Below are 26,006 nucleotides of genomic sequence, written 5' to 3'. Positions count from 1 at the left end.
ATCCCACTAAGAGCACCTAAATGGCAGAACTTAACCTGCGCTCAGAACCCTCAGTAAAAACGCAGTTTGGGGAATTCTAACCCCTACGGGGTTTTCTAGTAGTCATGTACAGACGTGACAGTTGGACCATAAAGAAGGCTGAGCACCGAAGAATTGATGCTTTCAAACTCTGGTGTTGGAGAAGACGTGAGAATCCCTTGGACAGTAAGGAGATTAAACCAGTCCATCCTAAAGGCAATCAACCCTGAATATTCTTTGGAAGGACTGATACCAAAGCTGAAGCTCCAATATTTTGGCCACCTGACACAAAGAGCTGACTCACTGGAAAAGACCCTGATGCTGGGAAAGGCTGAGGGAAGGAGAAGAAGGTGACAGAGGATGAGATGGTTGGATGGCATGATTGACTCAATGTATACAAGTTTGAGCAAACCCCAGGATAGTGAAGGACAAGGAAGCCTGGCGTCCATGGGGTAGCAGAGTCAGACAGAATTGACCAACTGAACAACAACTCCTACAGAACAGAAAAACTCCCCAGAACACTGGCCTGGAGGACCAGGGCCAAGTCACCAGAAGCAGCATAGCACATGCGTGTGTGAAGGCAGGGCTCTGCGACGAGGAGCTGCTGGCGGAGTCACAGGCTGTCAGGGCTAACGGGCTGGGGAAGCATTAGGGTCTGACAGGTTTTCGTAGTAGAGAAGGGCATTTCACAATTTGTTTATGCCTAGCCTCATTCTACAAAGGACAAGAGGACGACAAGACACGATGGTAGAGGAAGGTAGGGGGCGTTCTAGTCAGCATGAGCTTATCAACATGAACCGTGAAATAACAAGATCTGGAGGTTTTGCCCTGCTGGGGCATTCGGAATGTAGATATGGACAATGGCAGGACCATGACTCATATAATCCAGGGCTCAGACTTGATATGAAGCCACCCACTCAAAAGTTCTGAGACTTCTGACCAGCAGAATGCAAATTAGAAAATGGCAAAAATAAAATCTTATGTAAGCTTTTTTAAAAATAAAAGGATTTACCTGAGTCATTGACTTAGGAATGAAACAAAATATAAACCTCTTCTGGTAAACCACAGAAGCCAAATGTTATATAACTCTGAAGTTGTAGATGCCAGTTTGAACACAGAGACCCCCTGTGCTAGGGAACACACAGTGGTTTAAGACAGTGGTTACAGGCCACAGTCTTTAACATGTCAGTTTATAAATTCAGGTTTTTCCAAAGGGCTACTTAGAGGCAAGCCTGCAGAGACGCTTTCCTAGTTTTCCCCTGTGCGTATTTTCAGCCTCCAACATTCCCTTGTAATTGGCTTCTAAAATGCTCCTTTGATGTCCATGTCCTTCCCACACCTGCACCAGCAGCAAACTGCTTCTCAGTGTGTCCTTGACTCCTTCCACCAGCAACTGCTAACAGGACTGTGGACTCAAGCCTTCAGACAAGATTTCACTTCCTACAACTAGGTTAGGAACACAGGGCCTAAATATACCTAAGTGGTATTTTAAAAGAATACAGGCTGCTAAATTTTAACCCATTTTCATGTAACTAATTTTCATATTTATTATAACTAAGGCTGTGTAAAAGGCATACAAATAAATCATAGGCTCCAATGTCCAATCTTTACGGAAGGACTCTTCAAATTAGCAGGAACAGACATTTAACACCTTTTAGGGATTATTTAAACTTTATTTTTACACTGCTCTTATGGAAACGTTCTTCAAATGAGCAGGAATAGCCATGTAACATGTTTGTGTGTGTGCTAAGTCGCTTCAGGCGTGTCCTTTGTGACCCTATGGGCTGTAGGCTCCTCTGTCGGTGGGATTCTCCAGGCAAGAATACTGGAGTAGGTTGCCATTTCCTCCTCCAGGGGCTCTTCCCCACCCAGGGATTGAACCCACATCTCTTAGGTCTCCTGCACTAGGAAGCAGGTTCTTTACTGCTAGCGCCATGGGAAGCCATGTTTGAGGGATTACTAAACCTTCTACATGCCTATGTATTTCATATATGTTACACTAACACGTAGTATGCCCCAGTGAAACTGCTTTTCAGATAGCTTTCTCTGATGCCAGTGGTGGACAGGTAGTGTCTGTGTCGGTCAAAATCCTCTGGAGCACGATCTCTGCAGATGGCTCCCCAGACTGCATCCCTGCCTTACTCACCCTGAACAGTACAGGGCGCGCCCCGCGCCCCGACCACCCCCCGCCCCCCACGCCCCCGCCCAGGGTGCAGACCTCCACCTTCAGGACCCTCCCACAGCAGAGAGGAGAGGAGGAGAAAGAACGGCCCTGGACTTCATTTTGCCGGCGTGGTGAGCCGCAGCCTCAGCGGTCCTGGGGCCGGTGGTGGTGATGGGCGGCCGCATTTCAGGCCGCAGCTCCCTGCACGTCAGCGCTCTCTGGACCTCTGAGATTTGGTCTTGGAGGCTCCACCTGTTCTGCTCGCCTTTCTAAGGAGCCTGTATTTGGCACTTGCCCTGTGACTTAAGTCTGGTTTCCCTGGTGAGTGGCTTGGACAGTAAAGAATCTGCCTGCAATGCAGGAGACCCAGGTTTGATCCCTGGGTCGGGAAGGACCCCTGGAGATGGGAATGGCCACCCACTCCAGTATCCTTGCCTGGAGAATTCCATGGACAGAGCAACCAGGCGGGCTACAGTCCATGGGGTGGCAAAGAATCAGACATGACTAAGCAACTAACACACTTTTAATGTACGTCAGCTCAGCAGTTCTTGGAAGTGTGTGGTCCAAGGACCCTGGGGGACCCTGAGACCCTTTCAGGGGGTCTGTGAGACACTCTCTTTTCTATTTACATGTCTGTATAAAGACAGATTTTCTTCCTTACACCACAATTAAAATATTATCCCAATAGATGATACGAGATGATACGGCTGCCTTTTATTAGACATTAAAGAGAACAATAAACATAGAACACAATATCACTTAATTTTTTTTTGTTTCAGGAAGTTATTTTACCTTAGTTGCTTTTCAAAAAGATGTTATGTTTACTTGTGATGGGCTTATTATTAGGTTATTTTAAAATGAATTAAATATTTTAAATACTGCTCATCTTTCATTCCTAATATAGCACATATTGACAGATATAACACACATAAACAACAGTTCATTGGTGTCCTACACCATGTACGGACTGTAAAAGATTTTAGAGTATAAAAGGGCCTTAAGACTGAAAAGGTTAATAACCACTGACATAGAGTAGATTCTATCATCTTTATCTAAAACCCCTCACCAGTAGAGACCCAGGGATTGAACCCAGGTCTCCCGCATTGCAAGTGGATTCTTTACCAGCTGAGCCACAAGGGAAGCCTGAGAATACTGGAGTGTGTAGCCTATTCCTTCTCCAGCTGATCTTCCCCACCCAGGAATTGAACCAGGGTCTCCTGCATCGCAGGCTGATTCTTTACCAACTGAGTTACGAGGGAAGCCCCAAGAGTAGAGAAGCCTGCATTTTTCTTTCCCCAGATTCGGGTGATGACAGAGAGAGGTTAGCTTAGAGAGAATCTATGGTATTGCTCTTCCAGCAGAGAGAAGGAGCAGGATGGGGAGAGGCACAAACAGTGTCTGTGAGAACCAAACCCCAGAGGCAGATGGAGTGTCAGAAAGAGATCTTACAACTGAAGCATCCGAGGAGGGACATGCAGAACAAAGTACCCAGAGGACCAGAACTGATATCAAACACAAATCACAAATACTTAATATTCACAGGTCATTCAATAATTCTTATAATTCACTGAGCAGCCAGTCCTGGCAGCTTTGGGTCCAGTGACTCTAAGGGGCATGCCCACCAAGAAAGCTCTTCTTGGGCCAGGGATGGCTTGAGGACACTATACATGTCTTTTTGTTGTTGTTCAGTCGCTCAGTAGTGTCCGACTCTTTGCAAACCCATGGACTGCAGCACTCCTGGGTTCTCTGTCCATCACCAACTCTTGAGTTTACTCAAACTCATGTCCATTGAGTCAGGTGATGCCATCCAACCATCTCATCCTCTGTCATTGCCTTCTTCTCCCTCCTTCAATCTTTCCCAGCATCAGGGTCTTTTCCAATGAGTCAGTTCTTTGCATCAGTAGCCAAAGTACTGGAGCTTCAGCATCAGTCCTTCCAATGAATATTCAGGGTGGATTTCCTTTAGGATTGACTGGTTTGATCTCCCTCCTGTCCAAGGGACTCTCAAGAGTCTTCTTCAGCCACAGTTCAAAAGCATATATTCTTCACCACTCAAATTCTTTATGGTCCAACTCTCACATCCGTACAAGATTACTAGGAAAACCACAGGTTTGACTATACAGACCTTTGTTGGCAAAGTGACGTCCCTGCTTTTTAATACACTGTCTAGGCTTGCCACAGCTTTTCTTCCAAAGAGTAAGCATCTTTTAATTTTGTGGCTGCAGTCACTGTCCTTAGTAATTTTGCAGCCCAAGAAAATAAAATCTGCTACTGTTTCCACTTTTTCCTCATCTATTTGCCATGAAGTGATGGAACTGGGTGCTATGATCTTAGTTTTTTGAATGCTGATTTTAAGCGAGCCTTTTCACTCTCCTCTTTCACTCTCATCAAGAGGCACTTTAGTTCCTCTTCACTTTCTGTCACTAGAGTGATATCATCTGCATATCTGAGGTTGTTGATATTTCTCCCAGAAATTTTGATTCCAGCTTGTGATTCATCTAGCCTGGCATTTCGCATGATGTACTCTGCATATAAGTTGAATAAACAGGGTGACAATACACAGCCTTGACTTACTCCTTTCCCAATTTGGAACCAGTCCATTGTTCCATGTCTGGTTCTGTTGCTTCTTGACCTGCATACAAGTTTCTCAGGAGACAGGTAAGGTGGTCTGGTATTCCTATCTGGTATTCCTATTTTCCAGTTTGTTGTGATCCACACAGTCAAAGGCTTTAGTGTAGTCAATGAAGCAGATGGTTTTTGGAATTCCCTTGCTTCTTCTATGATCCATCAGATACTGGCAATTTGATATCTGGCTTCTCTGCCTTTTCTAACTCCAGCTTGTATATCTGAAGTTCTCAGTTCAGATACTGTTGAACCTTAGCTTGAAGGATTTTGAGCATTATCTTGCTAGCATGTCAAATACACACAACTGTACAGTTTGTACAATAAGTGCAATTGCAGTAGTTTGAACATTCTTTGGCATTGCCTTTTTTTGGGACTGGAATTAAAACTGAACTTTTCCAGTCCTGAATACTGCTGAGTTTTCCAAATTTGCTGGCATATTGAGAGCAGCACTTTCACAGCATCATCTTTTAGGATTTTAAATAGCTCAGCTGGAATTCTATTACCTCACTAGCTTTATTTGTAGTAATGCTTCCTGAAGTCCACTTGACTTCACACTCCAGGGATGTCTGGCTCTAGGTGAGTGATCACACCATCATGGTTATCGGGGTCATTAAGACCATTTTTGTACAGTTCTTCTGTGTATTCTTGCCACCTCTTCTTAATATCTTCCACTTCTGTTAGGTCCACACCATTTTTGGCCTTTATCGAGCCCATCTTTGCATGAAATGTTCCCTTGGTATCTCTCATTTCCTTGAAGATATCTCTATATATAGTCTTTCCTATTCTATTACTTCCTTCATCTGTACATTGTTCACTTAAGGCTTTCTTACCTCTCCTTGCTATTTTCTAGAACTCTGCATTCAGTTGGGTGTATCTTTCCCTTTCTTCTTTGCCTTCCACTTCTTTTCTCAGCTATGTTATAAGGCCTCCTCAGACAAGCACTTCGCCTTCTTGCATTTTTTTTCTCGGGGATGATTTTAGTCTCCTCCTCCTGTACAATGTTACGAAACTTTGTCCTTCTTTAGACATTGTCTACCAGATCTAATCCCTTGAATTTATTCATCACCTCCACGTGTAATAAGGGATTTAGGTCATATGTGAATGCTCTGGTGGTTTTCCCTACTTTCTTCAATTTAGGTCTGAATTTGGCAATAAGGGCCTCATGATCTGAGCCATAGTCAGCTCCAGGTCTTGTTTTTGCTGACTTATAGAGCTTCTCCATCTTCAGCTGCAAAGAATATAATGGATTTGATTTTGGTACTGACCATCTGGTGATGTCCATGTGCAGAGTCATCTTTTGTACTGTTGGAAGAGGTAATAGTAGGTTTAATAGTTTAATAGCTGATAATATTGTATTTTGGCTTATGGTGGGTTATAACATCTGACATCAAAGTTAAGAAAAAAATGCTGGACATGATTAAATTCCACCAAAACACCTACTAGATACAAGACTCAAACTACGGAGCTTTGTACACCAATGCTCAACCTACAGTTTCCCAGAAATCTCCAATGTAAAATTAGTGTTCAAATTATAATTATACTAGAAAAAGCCACAAACTTTAATGACATTTTCTGAAAACCTGTCTGGAAGTTGTTCTTTTATAATTATCCATGTTTAGTTTGAGTTCTCTGAGAAACAGATGCTAAGATGGGATTAAACATGAGAGAGATTTACTGGGGCGACATTTATGAGCTATAAATGGAAGGAGAAGGCTGAGTCTGACACCTGTGAAGGGGGGAGAGAGGGAAAGAAGGGTTGGGAGGGAAGAGTCTCACTCAGCAGCACAGCCATAAGAAAAATCTGCAAGGCTCGTGGGAGTCTTTGGGGGTCAGGCTGAAACACTCATTCACCGCAGCCCCACCACACTCACTCACTGGTAGGGGACGTGTGGCTTCATCAAGAACACAGTGGTGGGTCCAGGGGGCAGCAGCTGGGGTCCTCCGTCAACTTTGCTTCCCGCAGATCTGAGTAACACTCTTCCATTGCCACCACATCATCTTCTGTGAGTCTTCAGGTTCTTTCATGAATGTTTGATGGACATAGACTATAAATGTTTTTATGTCACCAGATTTTACCTCTAATATATGATAACTATCCTGGAACATGCTACTGTTAATGGAGGTTAAGGAGTCTATTATTTTAATACACTTCATTGCAACATATTTTACATTTGTTTTTGAAGTATATAATTGTCTTTTGTGTATCACATATGATGATTAGTGTGGAACTATATGGTACAAAATAATATTAATGAACTAATTGAAAATGTTATTTCTGGAATGTTAAAAGTAGCAAAAATTCACTGGAGGTTGACTATATTATAGAATATTTTTAAAGAAATGTGGTTACTACTTCACAGCAGACACAGTAACTGTAATTAGAAGAACAAATGCTGACTGAGAGAGATAACTGATATAAAGACTGAATAACTAACCCCAGTTACCATACTGGTTGGTTTGAAGTAGGATACCCTTTTTAAAAAGTGTATTTCCCCCCCCCCCAAAAAAAAAAGTTTATTCCCTTAAATAAGCCTTCCTATAATCTTCTCAGATGATACTGCACTTATAACTCATATCACATAATCACCAGCCTACTGCATTCTACATGCTCTGCAAACTTTCCTTCCCAACTTATTTAAATGTAGACTGGGGGCTGAAGGTCCAGTCCAGGTGGCTGAGTGAGGCCAGAGGAGAGCAGAGGACACCTTACAGGGGCTCAGCGGTTCCCATTCTTCCTTCAGCCCAGCTGTGTAAACTAGACTTGACTTTTCCCGACCCAGTTATCCAAAGGCCACAGGGCAGGAGCTTTTGAATGCTCACAACTGATTAAGCTGGCCCATTTCATCCCCGGCTTTTCTCATATTAGCCTGAACTTTATGTTTAACATAAACTACATTTCAGCTCAGTTCATCCATGCAAATAATCACTAATATCTAACTAACAGTTTTTTATATGTTATATTCATTAAAAACAATTTCAACTCAAGTATTTCAAATGTCAGTTTTTAAATCTTTCCCCCCAGGCAGCCTAGAGACCTGGGAAAATATTTATGATGTAAGCATCACTAACTCACTGAGAGGTATGTGCTGTGCACTGCTCCAAGTGGTTCACACATACTCACTCATTTAAGCTCAATTGTCCTACGAGGTAGAACTAGTATTATCTCCAATTGACACATAAGGATTCCAAAGCACAGAGAAGTTAAATAACTTACCCAAAGTTACATAAGCTAGTAAGCAGTAGAGCTGGGATTTGAACCCAAGTAATTGGCTCCAGAGTTAAAGATTTTCTATTGTTACTGTGGCCTTACCAAACTGTAATGCACTACTTAACTCACATTGAAAAAGTCACAATTATTTAGAACACGGCAACAAAATTTTTTTTAAGTTTTATTTACACTTGTATCTTATAAACAACTGATTAACTTAAATTGAAACATGGTGAAATGAAAGTTTGCAGCTCTAATCATCCCTTAAATACCCCAAAACATTTAAATTAAAATTAATGTGCTAATATAAAAATATTTCCTCTTTCCTAATTTATAGCAACATATTTTCTTTCAAAGCTATTACATATATTTTAAAACACATTATAGAAATTAGGAGACTTAAATGATGTACAGAAAGACAATAATCAAACAAAAGTTAATTCAGATGTACACTATCAGAAAAAGATACTGTAGTTAAACAACATGTGGCTTAAAAATCAATACAGCGTCCTTTTCGTTCCCAATCTCCATATCGGGTAGGTTCTGGGCCTCTGGGTCCACCTTTCTCTTTTGTAACAGGATTAATATCATCAGGAAATTCTGAAGAAATAATAAATTTAAAAAAAGGCAGTTAATGGAGGTGGGAAAAGCATTATCGTCAATTCTGCAGATGAGGGTGCTGAGCTGACAGTTAACGAGGCTGGATGCTACTGATGAAGCTACTACTATGCAGTCCTTAAACACGCTCTAGACGTGCTTCTTCCCAGCCTGAGAGATCACTTTAGGATACAATCTTCATATTCAATCAACTTTATTACTTGCATTAATGACTTAGACTTCTCAGACCCCTTTCAGGCTCTCATCTGGGGACTGGCTGGATTAGAACAGGAGGAAAGGGGCAGAGAGAATACAGACTTCAAATCCACAGGGTTTGAAAGGCTACGAAACAAGATTACTTTGAACATTACTTTCACTCAATGCCTTATTTTTTTTTTTTTTTTTATTGCCATACCTCATTTTTCTGTGCTTTGCTTTAGTGAGCTTTATAGATACATGTTTTGTTTTTTTTTTTTCCCTTGTTAATTTTCTGTTTAGTTGATCTATCCATAAGTGTGAGTGGGGTATTAAAGTCTCCCACTATTATTGTGTTATTGTTAATTTCTCCTTTCATACTTGTTAGGATTTGTCTTACATACTGCGGTACTCCCATGTTGGGTGGATATATATTTATAATTGTTATATCTTCTTCTTGGATTGATCCTTTGATCATTATGTAGTGACCTTCTTTGTCTCTTTTCACAGCCTTTGTTTTAAAGTCTGATTTATCTGATACGAGTATTGTGACTCCTGCTTTCTTTTGGTCCCAATTTGCATGGAAAATCTTTTTCCAGCCCTTCACTTTCAGTCTGTATGTGTCCCCTGTTTTGAGGTGGGTCTCTTGTAGACAACATATGTAGGGGTCTTGTTTTTGTATCCATTCAGCCAGTCTTTGTCTTTTGGTTGGGGCATTCAACCCATTTACGTTTAAGGTAATTACTAATAAGTATGATCCCGTTGCCATTTACTTTATTGTTTTGGGTTCGAGTTTATACACCATTTTTGTGTTTCCTGTCTAGAGAATATCCTTTAGTATTTGTTGGAGAGCTGGTTTGGTGGTGCAGAATTCTCTCAGCTTTTGCTTGTCTGAAAAGCTTTTGATTTCTCCTTCATACTTGAATGAGATCCTTGCTGGGTACAATAATCTGGGCTGTAGGTTATTTTCTTTCATCATTTTAAGTATGTCTTGCCATTCCCTCCTGGCTTGAAGAGTTTCTATTGAAAGATCAGCTGTTATCCTTATGGGAATTCCCTTGTGTGTTATTTGTTGTTTTTCCCTTGCTGCTTTTAATATTTGTTCTTTGTGTTTGATCTTTGTTAATTTGATTAATATGTGTCTTGGGGTGTTTCTCCTTGGGTTTATCCTGTTTGGGACTCTCTGGGTTTTTGGACATGGGTGATTATTTCCTTCCCCATTTTAGGGAAGTTTTCAACTATTATCTCCTCAAGTATTTTCTCATGGTCTTTCTTTTTGTCTTCTTCTTCTGGAACCCCTATGATTCGAATGTTGTAGCATTTAATATTGTCCTGGAGGTCTCTGAGATTGTCCTCATTTCTTTTAATTCTTTTTTCTTTTATCCTCTCTGATTCATTTATTTCTACCATTCTATCTTCTAATTCACTAATCCTATCTTCTGCCTCTGTTATTCTACTATTTGTTGGCTCCAGAGTGTTTTTAATTTCATTTATTGCATTATTCATTATATATTGACTCTTTTTTATTTCTTCTAGGTCCTTGTTAAACCTTTCTTGCATCTTCTCAATCCTTGTCTCCAGGCTATTTATCTGTGATTCCATTTTAATTTCAAGATTTTGGATCAATTTCACTATCATTATTTGGAATTCTTTATCAGGTAGATTCCCTATCTCTTCCTCTTTTGTTTGGTTTGGTGGGCATTTATCCTGTTCCTTTATCTGCTGGGTATTCCTCTGTCTCTTCATCTTGTTTAAATTGCTGAGTTTGGGAGTCCTTTCTGTATTCTGGCAGTTTGTGGAGTTCTCTTTATTGTGGCGTTTCCTCGCTGTGTGTGGGTATGTAGAGGTGGCTTGTCAAGGTTTCCTGGTTAGGGAAGCTTGTGTCGGTGTTCTGGTGGGTGGAGCTGTATTTCTTCTCTTTGTTCAGTCGCGGTATGGGGAGGGAGGGAGGGATGCTGCAAACAAATGACACTGGCGTGCGCTCGCAGTGCCTCAGCCACACTGGGTCTGCCCCCGCTCACGGCACGTGTAGCCTCCCTGCCCACACAGCTCAGGCTCTAGGTTGTTCCGCCGGGAACAATCCGAGGCTGGCCCTGGGTTGCATGCACCTCCCAGGTCCAAGCCGCTCAGGTTCAGGCACTCAGGTAGTCCTCAGAGGCGCAGACTCAGTTGGGGCTGCGTTTTGTGCTCTTCCCAGGTCCGAGCAGCTCAGGTGATGAGGTGTTTGGCGAGCGCCAATGCTGCGACTTATCGCCTCCCCGCCACTTGGTTATCTGGGTGTAAAACCGGTGCACCTTCTCAGGCAGATGTTGACCGTCCAGACCCCCAATAAGTTTTAGTTAGCAAAGAAGCCAGTTTTATAGATAATGTCTCTCTGGGGCTGCGATTGCCCCCTTCCGGCTCTGGCTGCCTGTCACCGGAGGGGGAAGGTTTGCAGCCGGCTACCTCTGTTTAGTCCTTTGTTCCGTGCGCGGGCTGGCGGTGTCTTAGGTTAGGGCTGGCTTTTCGCATAGTAGATATCCCACAGTCTGGTTTGCTAGCCCAAATTATTTCGCTCAGATAGTGCTCAGGGTATTCAGGCCAGATTCTTACTCTCAGCGATGCAGCCCGCGCCGCGCCTCCCTGCCCAGCCCCCGCTTGCTAATGGCGGATGCAGGCGGATGCAGGCGTCTGCGCTGCTTCTCCGCTGGAGGAGTTACCGTAGGGCTCGCAATCTGCAAGTTTTAATTGTTTATTTATTTTTTCTCCCTGTTATGTTGTCCTCTGTGCTTCCAAAGCTCGGCACGGATTCGGCAGTGAGAAGGTTTCCTGGTGTTTGGAAACTTCTCTCTTTTTAAGACTCCCTTCCCGGGACGGAACTCCGTCCCTCCCTCTTTTGTCTCTTTCATTGTCTTTAATATTTTTTCCTACCTCCTTTCGAGGAGTTGGGTTGCTTTTCTGGGTGCCTGATGTCCTCTGCCGGCATTCAGAAGTTGTTTTGTGGAATTTACTCGACGTTTAAATGCTCTTTTGATGAATTTGTGGGGGAGAAAGTGTTTTCCCCGTCCTACTCCTCCGCCATCTTGGCGCCTTCCCCCCTTATTTTTTCTTATAAGTGAACTGGGGACAATCATACCTGCCTTGTTATCTTGAGAAATAAAAAAAGAAATGCATGTAAAGGGTCTGGCACAGTGCCAGGTACATAAGAATGCTCAATTAATTCTAGCTATGAGTGTTAATTTTCCTCATCACACGGTTTTGGCTTCAGCAACTGGTTACCTGAAACTGCCATTTATGTGCATGTGCTTAGTCACTCAGTCATCTCTGACTCTATGACCCCATGGACCACAGCCTAACAGGCTCCTCTGTCCATGGGATTCTCCAGGCAAGAATACTGGAGTGGGTTGCCATGCCCTCCTTCAGGGGATCTTCCCCGACCAGGGATGAAACCCAGGTCTCCTGCATGTGCCTAACAGCTGCTATTACTGTTAACACTGGGTGTTCATAATAGGAATGTTCATTTTGAGTTCATGCTCAATTCTGAGGACTTTATACATATTAATTAATGCTCATAATAATCCTTTGGGACAGGAACAATTATTATCTCCACTCTACAGATGAGGAGCTCAAGGTTACACAGCTACCAAGTGGTGAAAGTGAGTTTCAATTCACACATTCTGGCTGCAGTCTTGCTCTTGACACACACACTGTACTGACTGTACATGGGGAGAACAGGAGAGGAATCAGCCGCTAGAACCACCCAGTTCTTTTTCCAAAGGTATTTACATAATGAATATTTATGTATTTGACTGCACTGGGTCTTAGCTGTGGCACACAGGATCTTCCCTGCGTCACGGGGGATCTTTCATTGAGGTGCATGGACTCTCTAGTTGTGGCACATGGGCTCCAGAGTGTGAGAGCTTTGACAGTTGCAGCGTGTGGGCTCAGGAACTGAAGCTCAAAGACTCTGGAGCATGTAGGCTTCAGTAGTTGTGGAGTGCAGGCGCAGTAATCGTGTCCTTGCACTGGGTTAAGTTGCCCTGTGGTATCTGGAATCTTCCCAGACCAGGGATGAAATTCCTGTCTCCTGCACTGGCAGGCAAATTCTTAACCACTGTACAACCAGGGAAGTCCTAAAGATAGTAGTCTATATCTCTTAATCCCATACCCCTATCTTGGCTTCCCCACTTCCCTCTCCCTAGTAGTAACCACTAGTTTAGTTTCCTATACCTGTTAGTCTGTTACTGTTTTGCTATATACCTCGTTCTTATTTTTTAGGCTCCACATATAAGAGATGAAAAGCAAGTATTTCTCTTTCTCTTTTTTCACTAAGCAGAATATTCTTGAGGTCCATTTCAAATAGCAGATTTCATTCTTTTTAATGGCTGGGTAATATTACTGTGTGTGTGTGTGTGTGTACGTGTATACACCACATCTTCTTTACCCACTAATCTGTTGGTCATTTAGGTTGTTTCTGTATCTTGGCTATTGTAAATAATGCTATGAACACTGGGGTGCAATCTGTGCCTTCAAATTAGTGTTTTCATTTTCTTTGGATATATACACGCTGGTGGAATCGCTGGGTCATATGGTAGTTCTATTTTCAGTTTTTTGAGTTAACTCTATAATATTTTCCATATTGTATGAACCAATTTACATTCCCACCAACAGTGTATGAAAGTTTCCTTTTCTCCACATCCTCTCTAGTATTTATTATTTGATGACTTTTTGATGATGGTCATTCTGACCACTGTGAGCCGATACCTCGTTGTAGTTTTGATTTGCATTTCTCTAATAATTAGTGATGTTGAGCATTTTTTTCCATGTGCCTACTGGCCACCTCTATGTCTTCTTTGGAAAAATGTCTATTCCCATCTTCTGCCCATTTTTTGATTGGGTTATTTTTTTTTTTTTAATATGGAGTTGTATGAGCTGTTTATATATTTGGATATTAACCCTGTGTTGGTCAAATTGTTTGCAAGTATTTTCTCTTATTTCACAGGTTGTCTTTTCATTTTATCCATGGTTTCTTTCACTATCCAAAAGTTTTTAAGTTTAAGTAGGTCCCATCTGTTTATTTCTGCTTTTCTCTCTTTTGCTTAAGAGACAGACTAAAAAAAATATTGCTACAATTTATGTCACAGAGTGTTATGTCTATGTTCTCTTTATGGTTTCAGGTCTTACATGTATATACTTAATCCACTGAGTATTTCTGTATGTAGTGTGAGGAAATGTCCAATCTTTCTTATGAAGCTGTCCAGTTTTCCCAACACAACTTTCTTTTCCCATTGTATATTCTTGCCTCTTTTGTTGTAGACTGATTGGCCATAGGTGCATGGGTTCTTTCTGGGCTCTCTATTCTGTTTCATTAGTCTATGTGTCTGTTTTTGTGCCAGTATTAGGCTGTTTTCATTACTATGGTTTTGTAGTACAGTCTGAAGTCTGGGAGCTTGATCTTTCCAGATCTGTTCTTCCTCTGGATTATTTTGGCAATTTGGGGGCCTTTTGTGGTTCTATATGAATGTATGGATTATTTATTCTAGTTCTGGGAGAAATGGCATGGTTATTTTGATAGAGATTGCCTTTAATCTGCAGATTGCTCTGGGTAGTATGACCATTTTAACAGTATGCTTTCTTTCAATTCAAGAGCACAGGATATCCTCCCACTTCTTCCATCATCTTCAATTTCCTTCATCACTGTCTCAGTTTTCAGAGCATGTTTTTCACCTTTAAGTTTATTCCTAGGTGTTTTATTCTTTTTGATGTGATTTTAAAGAAGTTGTTTTTTAAGCTTCATGTTTATGATAGTTTGTGTATATTTATTATGTGATAGTTTATTAGGTGTATCTTTATGATAGTTTATTAGTGTATGTAAAAGAAACATACTTCTGTATATTAATCATATTCTGTAACTTTACAGAATTTATTAGTTCTAGTAGTTTCTGGATTGAGACTTTAGGGTTTCCTATGTACAGTATCATACATCTGCAAATAGTGACACTTTTACTTCTTTCACACTTGCATACATATTTATCTTCCTTGTTCTACTGCTGTGGCTAGAACTTCCAATATGATGCTAAATAGGTGGCAAGAGTGGGCATCCCTGTCTTGTTCCTGAATTAAAAGAAAGGCTTTCAGCTTTTACTGTTGAATATGATGTTAGCTTTGAATTTGTCATAAGTGGCCTTTATCATGTTGAGATATGTTCCCTCTATATACCCACTTAGATGAAGAGTTTTATAATGAATGATAATTTTTTTCAAAGGTTTTTCTGAATCTATTGAGATAATCAGGTGGTTTTTATCCTTTCTTTTGTTAATGTACACTACTACATTAATTGATTTGTAAATACTGAACAATCCTTGTGTCTCTGAAATAAATTCAAATTGATCATTGTATATAATCCTTTTATCTTTGGATTCAGTTTGCTAATATTTTGTTGAGGATTTTAGAATCTGTATTTATCAAAGATTCTGACCTGTAACTTCCTTTTTGTTGTAGTGTCTCTGTGTGGTTTTGATACCAGGGTCATTACTGGTGGTCTTGCAGAATGAATTTGAGAGTGTTGTGACATTTTCACTTTTTTGGAATACTTTGAGAAGGTTAGGTGCTAGCTGTTATTTACATGTTTGGTAGAATTCTCCTTTGAAACTGGCCAGTCCTGGATTTTTGTTTGCTGGGAGTTTTAAAATTACAGATTCAATTTCAATACTAATGACTGGTCTGTCCAAGTTGTGTAAGTCTTCTTGTTTCAGTCTTGACAGGTTGTATGTTTCTAGAAATTTATTTCTTCTATGTTGTCCAATTCATTGGCATATAACTATTTGTGATTCTTTTGTATTTCTGTGATTTTCATTGTTATTTCTCCTTTCATTTATTTGGGTCTTCTTTTTTTCTTGGTGATCCTGACTAAACTTTACCAGTTTTGTTCATTTTGCCAAAGAGCCAGCTCTTGGTTTCACTGATCTTTTCTACTGTTATTGTTGCTCTCTATTTATTTCCCTCTAAAGCCTTTGACTGTGTGGATCACAATAAAGTGTGGAAAATTTGGAAAGAGATGGGAATACCAGACCACCTGACCTGCCTCTTGAGAAACCTATATGCAGGTCAGGAAACAACAGTTAGAACTGGACAAGGAACAACAGACTGGTTCCAAATAGGAAAAGGAGTATGTCAAGGCTGTATATTGTCACCCTGCTTATTTAACTTCTATGCAGAGTACATCATGAGAAACTCTGGACTGGAAGAAGCACAAGCTGGAATCAAGATTGCCAGGAGAAATATCAATAACCTCAGGTATGCAGATGATACCACCCTTATGGCAGAAAGTGAAGAGGAACTAAAAAGCCTCTTGATGAAAGTGAAAGTGGAGAGTGAAAAAGTTGTCTTAAAGCTCAACATTCAGAAAACGAAGATCATGGCATCCGCCCCATCACTTCATGGGAAATAGATGGGGAAACAGTGGAAACAGTGTCAGACTTTATTTTTCTGGGCTCCAAAATCACTTTTGGAAATTAAAAGACGCTTAACTCCTAGGAAGGAAAGTTATGACCAACCTAGATAGCATATTAAAAAGCCAGAGACATTACTTTGCCAACAAAGGTCCATCTAGTCAAAGCTATGTTTTTTCCAGTAGTCATGTATGGATGTGAGAGTTGGACTGTGAAGAAAGCTGAGCACTGAAGAATTGATGTTTTTGAACTGTGGTGTTGGAGAAGACTCTTGAGAGTCCCTTGGACTGCAAGGAGATCCAACCAGTCCATCCTAAAGATCAGTCCTGGGTGTTCTTTGGGAAGGAATGATGGTAAAGCTGAAACTCCAGTACTTTGGCTATGTGATGGGAAGAGTTGACTCATTGGAAAAGACTCTGATACTGGGAGGGATTGAGGGCAGGAGGAAAAGGGGACGACAGAGGATGAGATGGCTGGATGGCATCACTGATTTGATGGACTTGAGTCTGAGTGAACTCTGGGAGTTGGTGATGGAGAGGGAGGCCTGGAGTGCTGCAATTCATGGGGTCGCAAAGAGTCGGACACGACTGAGTGACTGAACTGAACTAAACTGACTCTTTACTTAGAGGGAAATAATCTTTACTTAGCAGGACCGCGTGGCAGAAGCACGCTGGCTGCGACGGACCTCACAGAAGCATGGCCGAGAAGAGCTACCCCACATCCGAGGTTGGGGTGGTGGGCGAGTGCCAGGCTGTGACTGCACAGTAGCAGCCGAGAGGAGCTACCCGACGTCCATCCAAGGTTAGGGGTGATGGCTGGGAGGAGCTACCCAACGCCTGAGGCCAGGGGCAGCGGCCAAGAGGAGCAGCCCCACGTCCAAGGAGTGGTGGCTGTGCAGGCACAGGAGTGCCGAGAGGAACTACTCCACGTTCAAGGTCAGGAGGGGCGGCAGTGAGGAGTTACCACTGGTACAAGGTAAGGAGCAGCGGCTGCGCTTTGCTGGAGCAGCTGTGAAGAGATATCCCACGTCCAAGGTAAGAGAAACCCAAGTAAGACAGTAGGTGTTGTGAGAGGGCATCAGAGGGCAGGCACACTGAAACTAGAAAAACTAGCCAATCTGGTCACATGGACCACAGCCTTGTCTAACTCAATGAAACTAAGCCATGCCCTGTGGGGCCACCCAAGACAGGCGGGTCATGGTGGAGAGGTCTGACAGAATGTGGTCCACTGGAGAAGGGAATGGCAAACCACTTCAGTATTCTTGCCTTGAGAACCCCATGAACAGTATGAAAAGGCAAAATGATAGGATACTGAAAGAGGAACTCCCCAGGTCAGTAGATGCCCAATATGCTACTGGAGAGCACTGGAGGAATAACTCCGGAAAGAATGAAGGGATGGAGCCAAAGCAAAAACAATACCCAGTTGTGGATGTAACTGGTGATGGAAGCAAGGTCTGATGCTGTAAAGAGCAATATTGCATAGGAACCTGGAATGTTAGGTCCATGAATCAAGGCAAATTGGAAGTGGTGAAACAGGAGATGACAAGGGTGAACGTCGACATTCTAGGAACCAGTGAACTAAAATGGACTGGAATGGGTGAATTTAACTCAGATGATCATTATATCTACTACTGCGGGGAGGAATCCCTTAGGAGAAATGGAGTAGCCATCATGGTCAACAACAAGTCTGAAATGCAGTGCTTGGATGCAATCTCAAAAACGACAGAATGATCTCTGTTCGTTTCCAAGGCAAACCATTCAATATCACAGTAATCCAAGTCTATGCCCCAACCAGTAACACTGAAGAAGCTGAAGTTGAACGGTTCTGTGAAGACCTACAAGACCTTTTAGAACTAACACCCAAAAAAGATGTCCTTTTCATTATAGGGGACTGGAATGCAAAAGTAGGAAGTCAAGAAACACCTGGAGTAACAGGCAAATTTGGCCTTGGAATATAGAAGAAGCAGGGCAAAGGCTAATAGAATTTTGCTAAGAAAATGCACTGGTCATAGCAAACACCCTCTTCCAACAACACAAGAGAAGACTCTACACATGGACATCAGCAGATGGTCAACACCAAAATCATATTGATTATATTCTTTGCAGCCAAAAATGGAGAAGCTCTATACAGTCAGCAAAAACAAGGCCAGGAGCTGACTGTGGCTCATATCATGAACTCCTTTTCCCAAATTCATACTTAAATTGAAGAAAACTAGGGAAAACCACTAGACCATTCAGGTATGACCTAAATCAAATCCCTTATGATTATACAGTAGAAATGAGAAATAGATTTAAGGGACTAGATCTGATAGAGTGCCTGATAAACTATGGACGGAGGTTCGTGACACTGTACAGGAGACAGGGATCAAGACAACCCAATGGAAAAGAAATGCAAAAAAGCAAAATGGCTGTCTGAGGAGGCCTTACAAATAGCTGTGAAAAGAAGAGAAGTGAAAAGCAAAGGAGAAAAGGAAAGATATAAGCATCTGAATGCAGAGCTCCAAACAATAGCAAGAAGAGATAAGAAAGCCTTCCTCAGCGATCAATGCAAAAAAATAGAGGAAAACAAGAGAATGGGAAAGACTAGAGATCTCTTCAAGAAAATGAGAGATACCAAGGGAACATTTCATGCAAAGATGGGCTCGATAAAGGACAGAAATGGTATGGACCTAACAGAAGCAGAAGATATTAAGAAGAGATGGCAAGAATACACAGAAGAACTGTACAAAAAAGATCTTCACGACCCAGATAATCACGATGGTGTGATCACTGACCTAGAGCCAGACATCCTGGAATGTGAAGTCAAGTGGGCCTTAGAAAGCATCACTACGAACAAAGTTAGTGGAAGTGATGGAATTCCAGTTCAGCTATTTCAAATCCTGAAAGATGATGCTGTGAAAGTGCTGCACTCAATATGCCAGCAAATTTGGAAAACTCAGAAGTGGCCACAGGACTGGAAAACGTCAGTTTTCATTCCAATCCCAAAGAAAGGCAATGCCAAAGAATGCTCAAACTACCGCACAATTGCACTCATCTCACATGCTAGTAAAGTAATGCTCAAAATTCTCCAAGCCACGGTTCAGCAATATGTTAACCATGAACTTCCAGATGTTCAAGCTGGTTTTAGAAAAGGCAGAGGAACCAGAGATCAAATTGCCAATATCCCCTGGATCATCGAAAAAGCAAGTGAGTTCCAGAAAAACATCTATTTCAGCTTTATTGACTATGCCAAAGCCTTTGACTGTGTAGATCACAATAAAGTGTGGAAAATTCGGAAAGAGATGGGAAGACCAGACCACCTGACCTACCTCTTGAGAAACCTATATGCAGGTCAGGAAGCAACAGTTAGAACTGGACATAGAACAATAGACTGGTTCCAAATAGGAAAAGGAGTACATCAAGGCTGTATATTGTCACCCGGCTTATTTAACTTGTATGCAGAGTACATCATGAGAAACGCTGGACTGGAAGAAGCACAAGCTGGAATCAAGATTGCCAGGAGAAATATCAATCACCTCAGATATGCAGATGACACCACCCTTATGGCAGAAAGTGAAGAGGAACTAAAAGCATCTTGATCAAAGTGAAAGAGAAGAGTGAAAAAGTTGGCTTAAAGCTCAACATTCAGAAAACGAAGATCATGGCATCTGGTCCCATCACTTCATGGGAAATAGATCAGGAAACAGTGGAAACAGTGTCAGACTTTATTTTTTGGGGCTCCAAAATCACTGCAGATTGTGACTGCAGCCATGAAATTAAGACACTTACTCCTTGGGAGGAAAGTTATGACCAACATAGATAGCATATTCAAAAGCAGAGACATTACTTTGCCAACAAAGGTCCATCTAGTCAAGGCTACAGTTTTTCCAGTAGTCATGTATGGATGTGAGAGTTGGACTGTGAAGAAAGCTGAGCGCCAAAGAATTGATGCTTTTGAACTGTGGTGTTGGAGAAGACTCTTGAGAGTCCCTTGGACTGCAAGGAGATCCAACCAGTCTATTCTAAAGGAGATCAGTCCTGGGTGTTTTTTGGAAGGAATGATGCTAAAGCTGAAACTCCAGTACTTTGGCTACGTGATGGGAAGAGTTGATTCATTGGAAAAGACTCTGATGCTGGGAGGGATTGAAGGCAGGAGGAAAAGGGGATGACAGAGGATGAGATGGCTGGATGGTATCACCGACGTGATGGATGTGAGTCTGAGTGAACTTCGGGAGTTGGTGATGGAGAGCGAGGCCTGGCGTGCTGTGATTCATGGGGTCGCAAAGAGTCGGACATGACCGAGTGACTGAACTGAACTGAACGTTTACTTTCTCCCTATTGCTGACTTCGGGCTTTGTTTGTTCCTCTTTTCCTAATTCTTTTAGGTGGTAGGTTAGGTTGTTTTCTTCTTTCTTGAGGAATGCCTGTATTGCTATAAACTTCCTTCTTAGAACTGCTTTTGCTGTATCCCATAGATTTTGGAGTGCTGCATTTTCATTTTCTTTGGTTTTGAGGTATTTTTTCATTTCTTCTTTGATTTCTTCATTGACCCACTGGTTTTTTAATAGCATGCTGTTTAGTGTCTAAGTATTTGCTCTTTACCCATTTTTCTTTCTGTAATGAATTTTTAGTTTTGTACTGCTATGGTCAGAAAAAAACGTCTGATATAATTCCTATACTTTCATATTTGCTGGGACTTCTTTTATGGCCTAGCATGTGTTCTATCCTGGAGAATGTTTCATGTGCACTTGAAAAGAATGTATTCTTTTGTTTTTGTATGTGATGTCTTATACATATCCATTAAGTCCAAGAGGTCTGTTGTATTATTTAAGACCAGTGTTTCCCTACTAATTTTCCATCTGGATGATTTGCCCATTAATGTAAATATGGTGTTAAAGTACCCTACTGTTATTGTTATTATCAATTTCTCCCTTTTTGTCTGTTAATATTTGCTTTATATGTTTAGGTGTTCCTGTATCAGCAGTAAATATGTTAATGATAATATCCTCTTATTAAATTGACCCCTTTATCATTATTATAATGCCGTTCTTCATCTGCTGTTACAGTCTTTGTTTAAAGTCTACTTTATCTGAGTATTTCTACCCCTGCTTTCTTATCATTTTTATTTGCATGAAATAACTGTTTCAATTCTTTCACATTAAGTCTCTGTCTTTAGTTCTGAAGTGAGTCTCTTGTAGGCAGCATATAGAAGGATCTCATTTTTAATCAAATTAGCCACACTATGTCTTTAGATTATTTAGTCCTTTGACATTTAAAGTAATTATTGATAGATATGAGGCTTCCCTGGTGGTTCAGTGGTAAAGAATCCATCCACCTGCTAATGCAGGAAATGCACGAGATGCAGGTTTGATCCCTGGGTCAGGGAGATCCCCTGGAGAAAGAAATCACAATCCAGTTCGGTATTTTTGCCTGAAAAAAAAAAAAATCCCATGAACAGATGATCCTGATCCTGGTGGGCTACAGTCTATGGGGTCACAAAGAATTGGAGAAGATTGAGTGTGTGCACACTTACTTAAGTGGTGATCCTTAGTCCTGACTTTTATACATTTGCCTTTTATAGCAGGATTTCCCCTTCCCTATAATTTACTGCTTTTCCATTTAGAGAAGTCCCTTCAGCATTTCTTTTAGGGTGAATTTAGTAATGATGAATTCTGTTTTTGCTTATCTGAGATGCTCTTCATCACTCCTCTATTTTAATGATAATCTTGCTGGGAAGAGTATCATGGGTTATGGGTTTTCCCTTTTGGGATTTTGAATATATCTCCTGCTCCCTTCTGGTCTGTAAAGTTTCTGCAGAGAAATTAGGTGTAGATTTATAGGGATTCCCTTGTATATGATAATTTTTCCTTTGCATCCTTCAGAATTCTCTCTTCAACATTTGCCATTTTATTTATGGTATGTCTTGGAGAGCATTTGTTTGGATTCATCTTCTTGGGACTCTCTTCCAGTACCTGTTTTCTTCTTCAGACTGTGAAATTTTTCATTTATAATTTCCTCAAATACATTTTTCATCTCCTCTTTCTCTCTTCTCCTTCTAACCCCCTCATATGTTACCCCCAAGATTTCCTGGATTGTTTTCATTTTTAAAAATTTGCCTTTTTGCTGTTCTGATTGGGTGATGTCCATTATTCTATCTTCCAGATCACATATGCATTCTTCTGTGTCACTCAGCCAGCTACTCACTCCTTTCAGTGTGTTTTTTTACTTCAGCTAAAGAATTCTTCATTTCTGATGGGAGTTTTTTTATATTCTCTAGTTCCTAATTAAAAATATTGCTATGCAGATATATTCTTTCCCCTAATTCAGTTAACATATTTATAACAAATGCTTTGAATTTTTTATTTAGTCAATTATTTATTCCACTAGTTTCTTTTCAGGGGTTTCCTACTGCTCTATTGAGAGAAATTCCTCTGCATTTTCATTTTGCTTAACTTTCTCTATCTTGAGGAATTTAGATCAAACATTTTGTCCAAAGTGGTGCTCTTATGTGGGAGTGTCCCTATACAGACTGTGTGTGCTGAATGCCTTTGGTGGGAGAGCTGAATCTGACATGGATTCAGGTCATGTCTTTCCTCTGGCTGTGCGGATAGCTATCTCCTTGGCAGAAGGTGGGCCTGGTGGTAGAGGGGCTAGAGTTGGAGCCAGGTGTGGGATGGGACTCCCCTTGCCACAGCTAGGTGGCTGTCACTGCCCTATTGGGGGTGACATATGACCCCAGGTTGCTGGAGCTGAAGCCCAAAAGTCAGGCATGAGCTGCTTCTGTTCCCTTTAAGTGTGTCTTTTCCTCTCTCCTTGTCCCAGAGTGGGAAGTGTTAAAGCAAATGGGGTCTGCCCAGGTTGTCAACTTGTGTCAGCCACGCTGGGACTGGATCACCTCTGTATCCTATGGCTGAATCTTCTTTCTGGCTGTGGCTGCCAGATTCAGGGCCACACCATGACATGGTATGAATGGGGCCAGAGAGTTGGCTTGTCTTGGGTTGGGGTGCACACTGAGGCAGTCACAGGAAAGCTGGCAGCTGCTGGAGCAGAACTCTCTCTGTCCTGCCTCTGGGTTAAGCCTGCATGCACCCTCCTCATAAGCAGAGTCCAGGTATCCCACCACCTTACTGTTAGTCCCAGTCACCATCCAACCAGCCAAGGGGGCTTGCTTCCACTGTGTAAGATGCCAGGACAGGAGCACCCAATCTGTGGTTCTCACAGCTCAGTCCCTAGAGTTTGTCTCCATCATGTACTCTCCCATTTCCTCTGAGTCCTCTCCCAAGGGCATGGGTCCTGAGTTGATCACTTTTCTTTCCTTCCAACCCAATTATATGTGGATCTTTCTTACAGCCTTGATTATACCAGTCTTTCTGCCAGTTTCCAGTGAAAACTGTTCCATATGTAGTTGTATTTTTGAAGTGTTCGTGAGGGAAGTTCAGCTCCATGTCCTTTTACTCCATCACCTCAATCAACCTCCCCAAAGTACGTCTCTTTAGAAAACTAAATCATCACCCAAATCCTGCAGTCCCTCTCTAAGCAAAAGAAAGGAGATACAGAATTTACCTTGAAAATTTTCAAATATTCATTTATTTTAAAATTCTATCTTCACTGTAAATAAACTGTCCTTCCCCCTCATTATTCTGTTTTCTAAAAGAACTCCTCGCTTTGACTTCCTTTGAAAGCCTCTCAAGTGGAAGCTTTTTCTCTCCTGTATCTCTGGGACTCACTGGTGCCTTAGTGCAGCCTGGGCTGCCATAACAAAATACCAGAAACTGGGTGGTTTAAAGAAATAGAAATTGATTTTCTTACAGTTCTGGAGGCTGGGTGTCCAAAATCAACTCCAAATCATGTTCTGAGTCTCATTCTAGATGAAAGCAATAGATTTTTAACTCATCTCTGTTTTCTAACTCTCATGGCTCCAGCCTAACCTGCACAGAAAGCTGAATTAGTATTCCAAAAACAGAATACCACCCCCAGTCATATTAAATGAAAAAAGGCAGACACAAAAGACTATCTGGCTAAAATTCTAAAAAAAAGAAGGCAAAACTAGTGATAGAGGTCAAAGGTTTCCAGGGGGATGTGAGAATGGAGTCTTTGAGGGGTGAACTGTGTTATACTTTGTGTTGGTTACACGACTGTAATCATGTTAATATTTAATGAACTGTTTCACTTAAAATGGGTAAATATTATTATATGCAGATTATACTTTAAGAAGATGATTAAAACAATCTCCATCCAGTAACATTCAGTGTATTCCTTACTGTCCACTGCAAAAAGCCCATTTACTTCAAGTCCTCTCAGATCTGAACCGAATCTACTTTTCCAGCTTTATTTTCTATTAATCCACTATACAGTTTATGCACTGGCTACTTCTTTCATGTGTCATGTTCCCAGTCCTTTCTTTCTAAGCATTCCTTTTTCTCTTTATTGGAAACATTCCCCCACAACTCCCATCTACTTATCACAGTTTCACTGTTCCTTTAAACCTCAGCTCAAATGTTCCCTCTTTTGTCTACTTCTCTTTGACCTTTTTCTGTGTATCTCTCATGTCGGTTACCACAAAGTGTCCTGTTCATAGTAATCTACATATTTCATTTTCCTTTCCTTATTCACCTTTGCATCAGACAGGTGGCTAGCCATAAAGTATGTACTAGAGGCTGTGAGACTAGATTAGAAAGAAGACAACAAGGAAGAAGACAGACTTGTTAGGAGACCTAAAGAACTAGAGACAGCCAGAATTTAGGCTTTATTAATAAGATGGACTCCTTGGACTCCAAGGAGATAAAACCAGTCAGTCCTAAAAGAAAACAACCCTGAATATTCATTGGAAGGACTGATGCTGAAGCTGAAGCTCCAATACTTCAGCCACCCAATGAGAAAGTCGACTCACTGGAAAAGAACCCTGATGGTGGGAAAGACTGAAGGCACAAGGAGAAGGGTGGCAGAGGATGAGATGGTTAGATAGCATCACGGACTCGATGGACATGAAACTGAGCAAACTCTGGGAGATAGTGAAGGACAGGGATGTCTGGCATGCTGCAGTCCATGGGGTCGCAGAGACTTGGACACGACTTGGGGATTGAACGACAATAGAATGGAAAAGAGGAGGTGAATTTAAGAGATGTTAAGAAAGTAGAACCAAAAACACTTGGTTAGGGATTGGATCCAGGCCACAGGAAGAGGCAGGAGTGAAGGATTATCCCGATTTCAGGGTTGGTGACTAAGTTGATGGGGTATAATGGGAATCCAGAAGGAAGAGGACTGGAGCAGGACTGGTGGAAGGGAACACTGAGAAAAGGATGAGTTCAGTTTTAGATGTATTAATTTGAAATATATCTGGAATATGCAAACAAAGACGTTGCAATTGTAGGTGGAGCAGCTCAGGAGGGAGGTGTTGACTAAAGGTATAAATGTGTAATCATCATCAACACACATGATACTTCAGATAATCTCAGGAAGATATGAGCTCTTTTAGGAATGTTTAGAGGGCTCAGGACAAAGATCTGGCAAATACATACATTTGGGAGTTGAGCAGATACAGAGGAGTTTAAAAAAGAGACCAGGAAGAAATGTTTAAAGAAGTAGAATGAGAAACTAAAGACAGCATAACCAAAACCAAAACAGAAGATTTCCGTAAGTAGTAGTTGTTATTGTCAAAGGTTGTAGACAGTTCAGATAAAATGAAGACTGCAAAGCATCTGCTGGATTTGGTAATGTATTTTCAACGTAAACTTTAATAACTCAAAAATTAAGATGAATGTCTAGCAATGTCAGACAGATGATTAACTGTT

General features: G+C 41.3%; 1 protein-coding gene across 6 annotated transcripts in view; it reads right to left on the bottom strand.

Annotated features, from left to right (window-relative positions):
- Nucleotides 1-6,342: 6,342 nt before the first annotated feature.
- SDHAF4 (succinate dehydrogenase complex assembly factor 4) overlaps nt 6,343-26,006 on the bottom strand; it is a 45,894-nt gene continuing 26,230 nt past the window's right edge. Inside the window, exons 3-4 of one of the 6 annotated variants that reach the window (XM_027550867.1) lie at nt 8,485-8,615; nt 6,343-6,917 (exon numbers count right to left, since the gene is read on the bottom strand). In XM_027550867.1, coding sequence (XP_027406668.1) covers nt 8,506-8,615 — 110 coding nt within the window. In that variant the 3' untranslated portion in view covers nt 6,343-6,917; nt 8,485-8,505. Of the gene's footprint in view, nt 6,918-8,183; nt 8,616-21,421; nt 21,646-24,023; nt 24,144-26,006 lie in introns of those variants that run through there. The other 5 variants (XM_027550869.1, XM_027550866.1, XM_027550870.1 and 2 more) reach the window with 5 other exon arrangements.

The sequence above is a fragment of the Bos indicus x Bos taurus genome, chromosome 9, assembly GCF_003369695.1.
Source record: "Bos indicus x Bos taurus breed Angus x Brahman F1 hybrid chromosome 9, Bos_hybrid_MaternalHap_v2.0, whole genome shotgun sequence".
Taxonomy (NCBI): Eukaryota; Metazoa; Chordata; class Mammalia; order Artiodactyla; family Bovidae; genus Bos; species Bos indicus x Bos taurus.
This window is presented reverse-complemented; position numbering and strand designations above follow the sequence as displayed.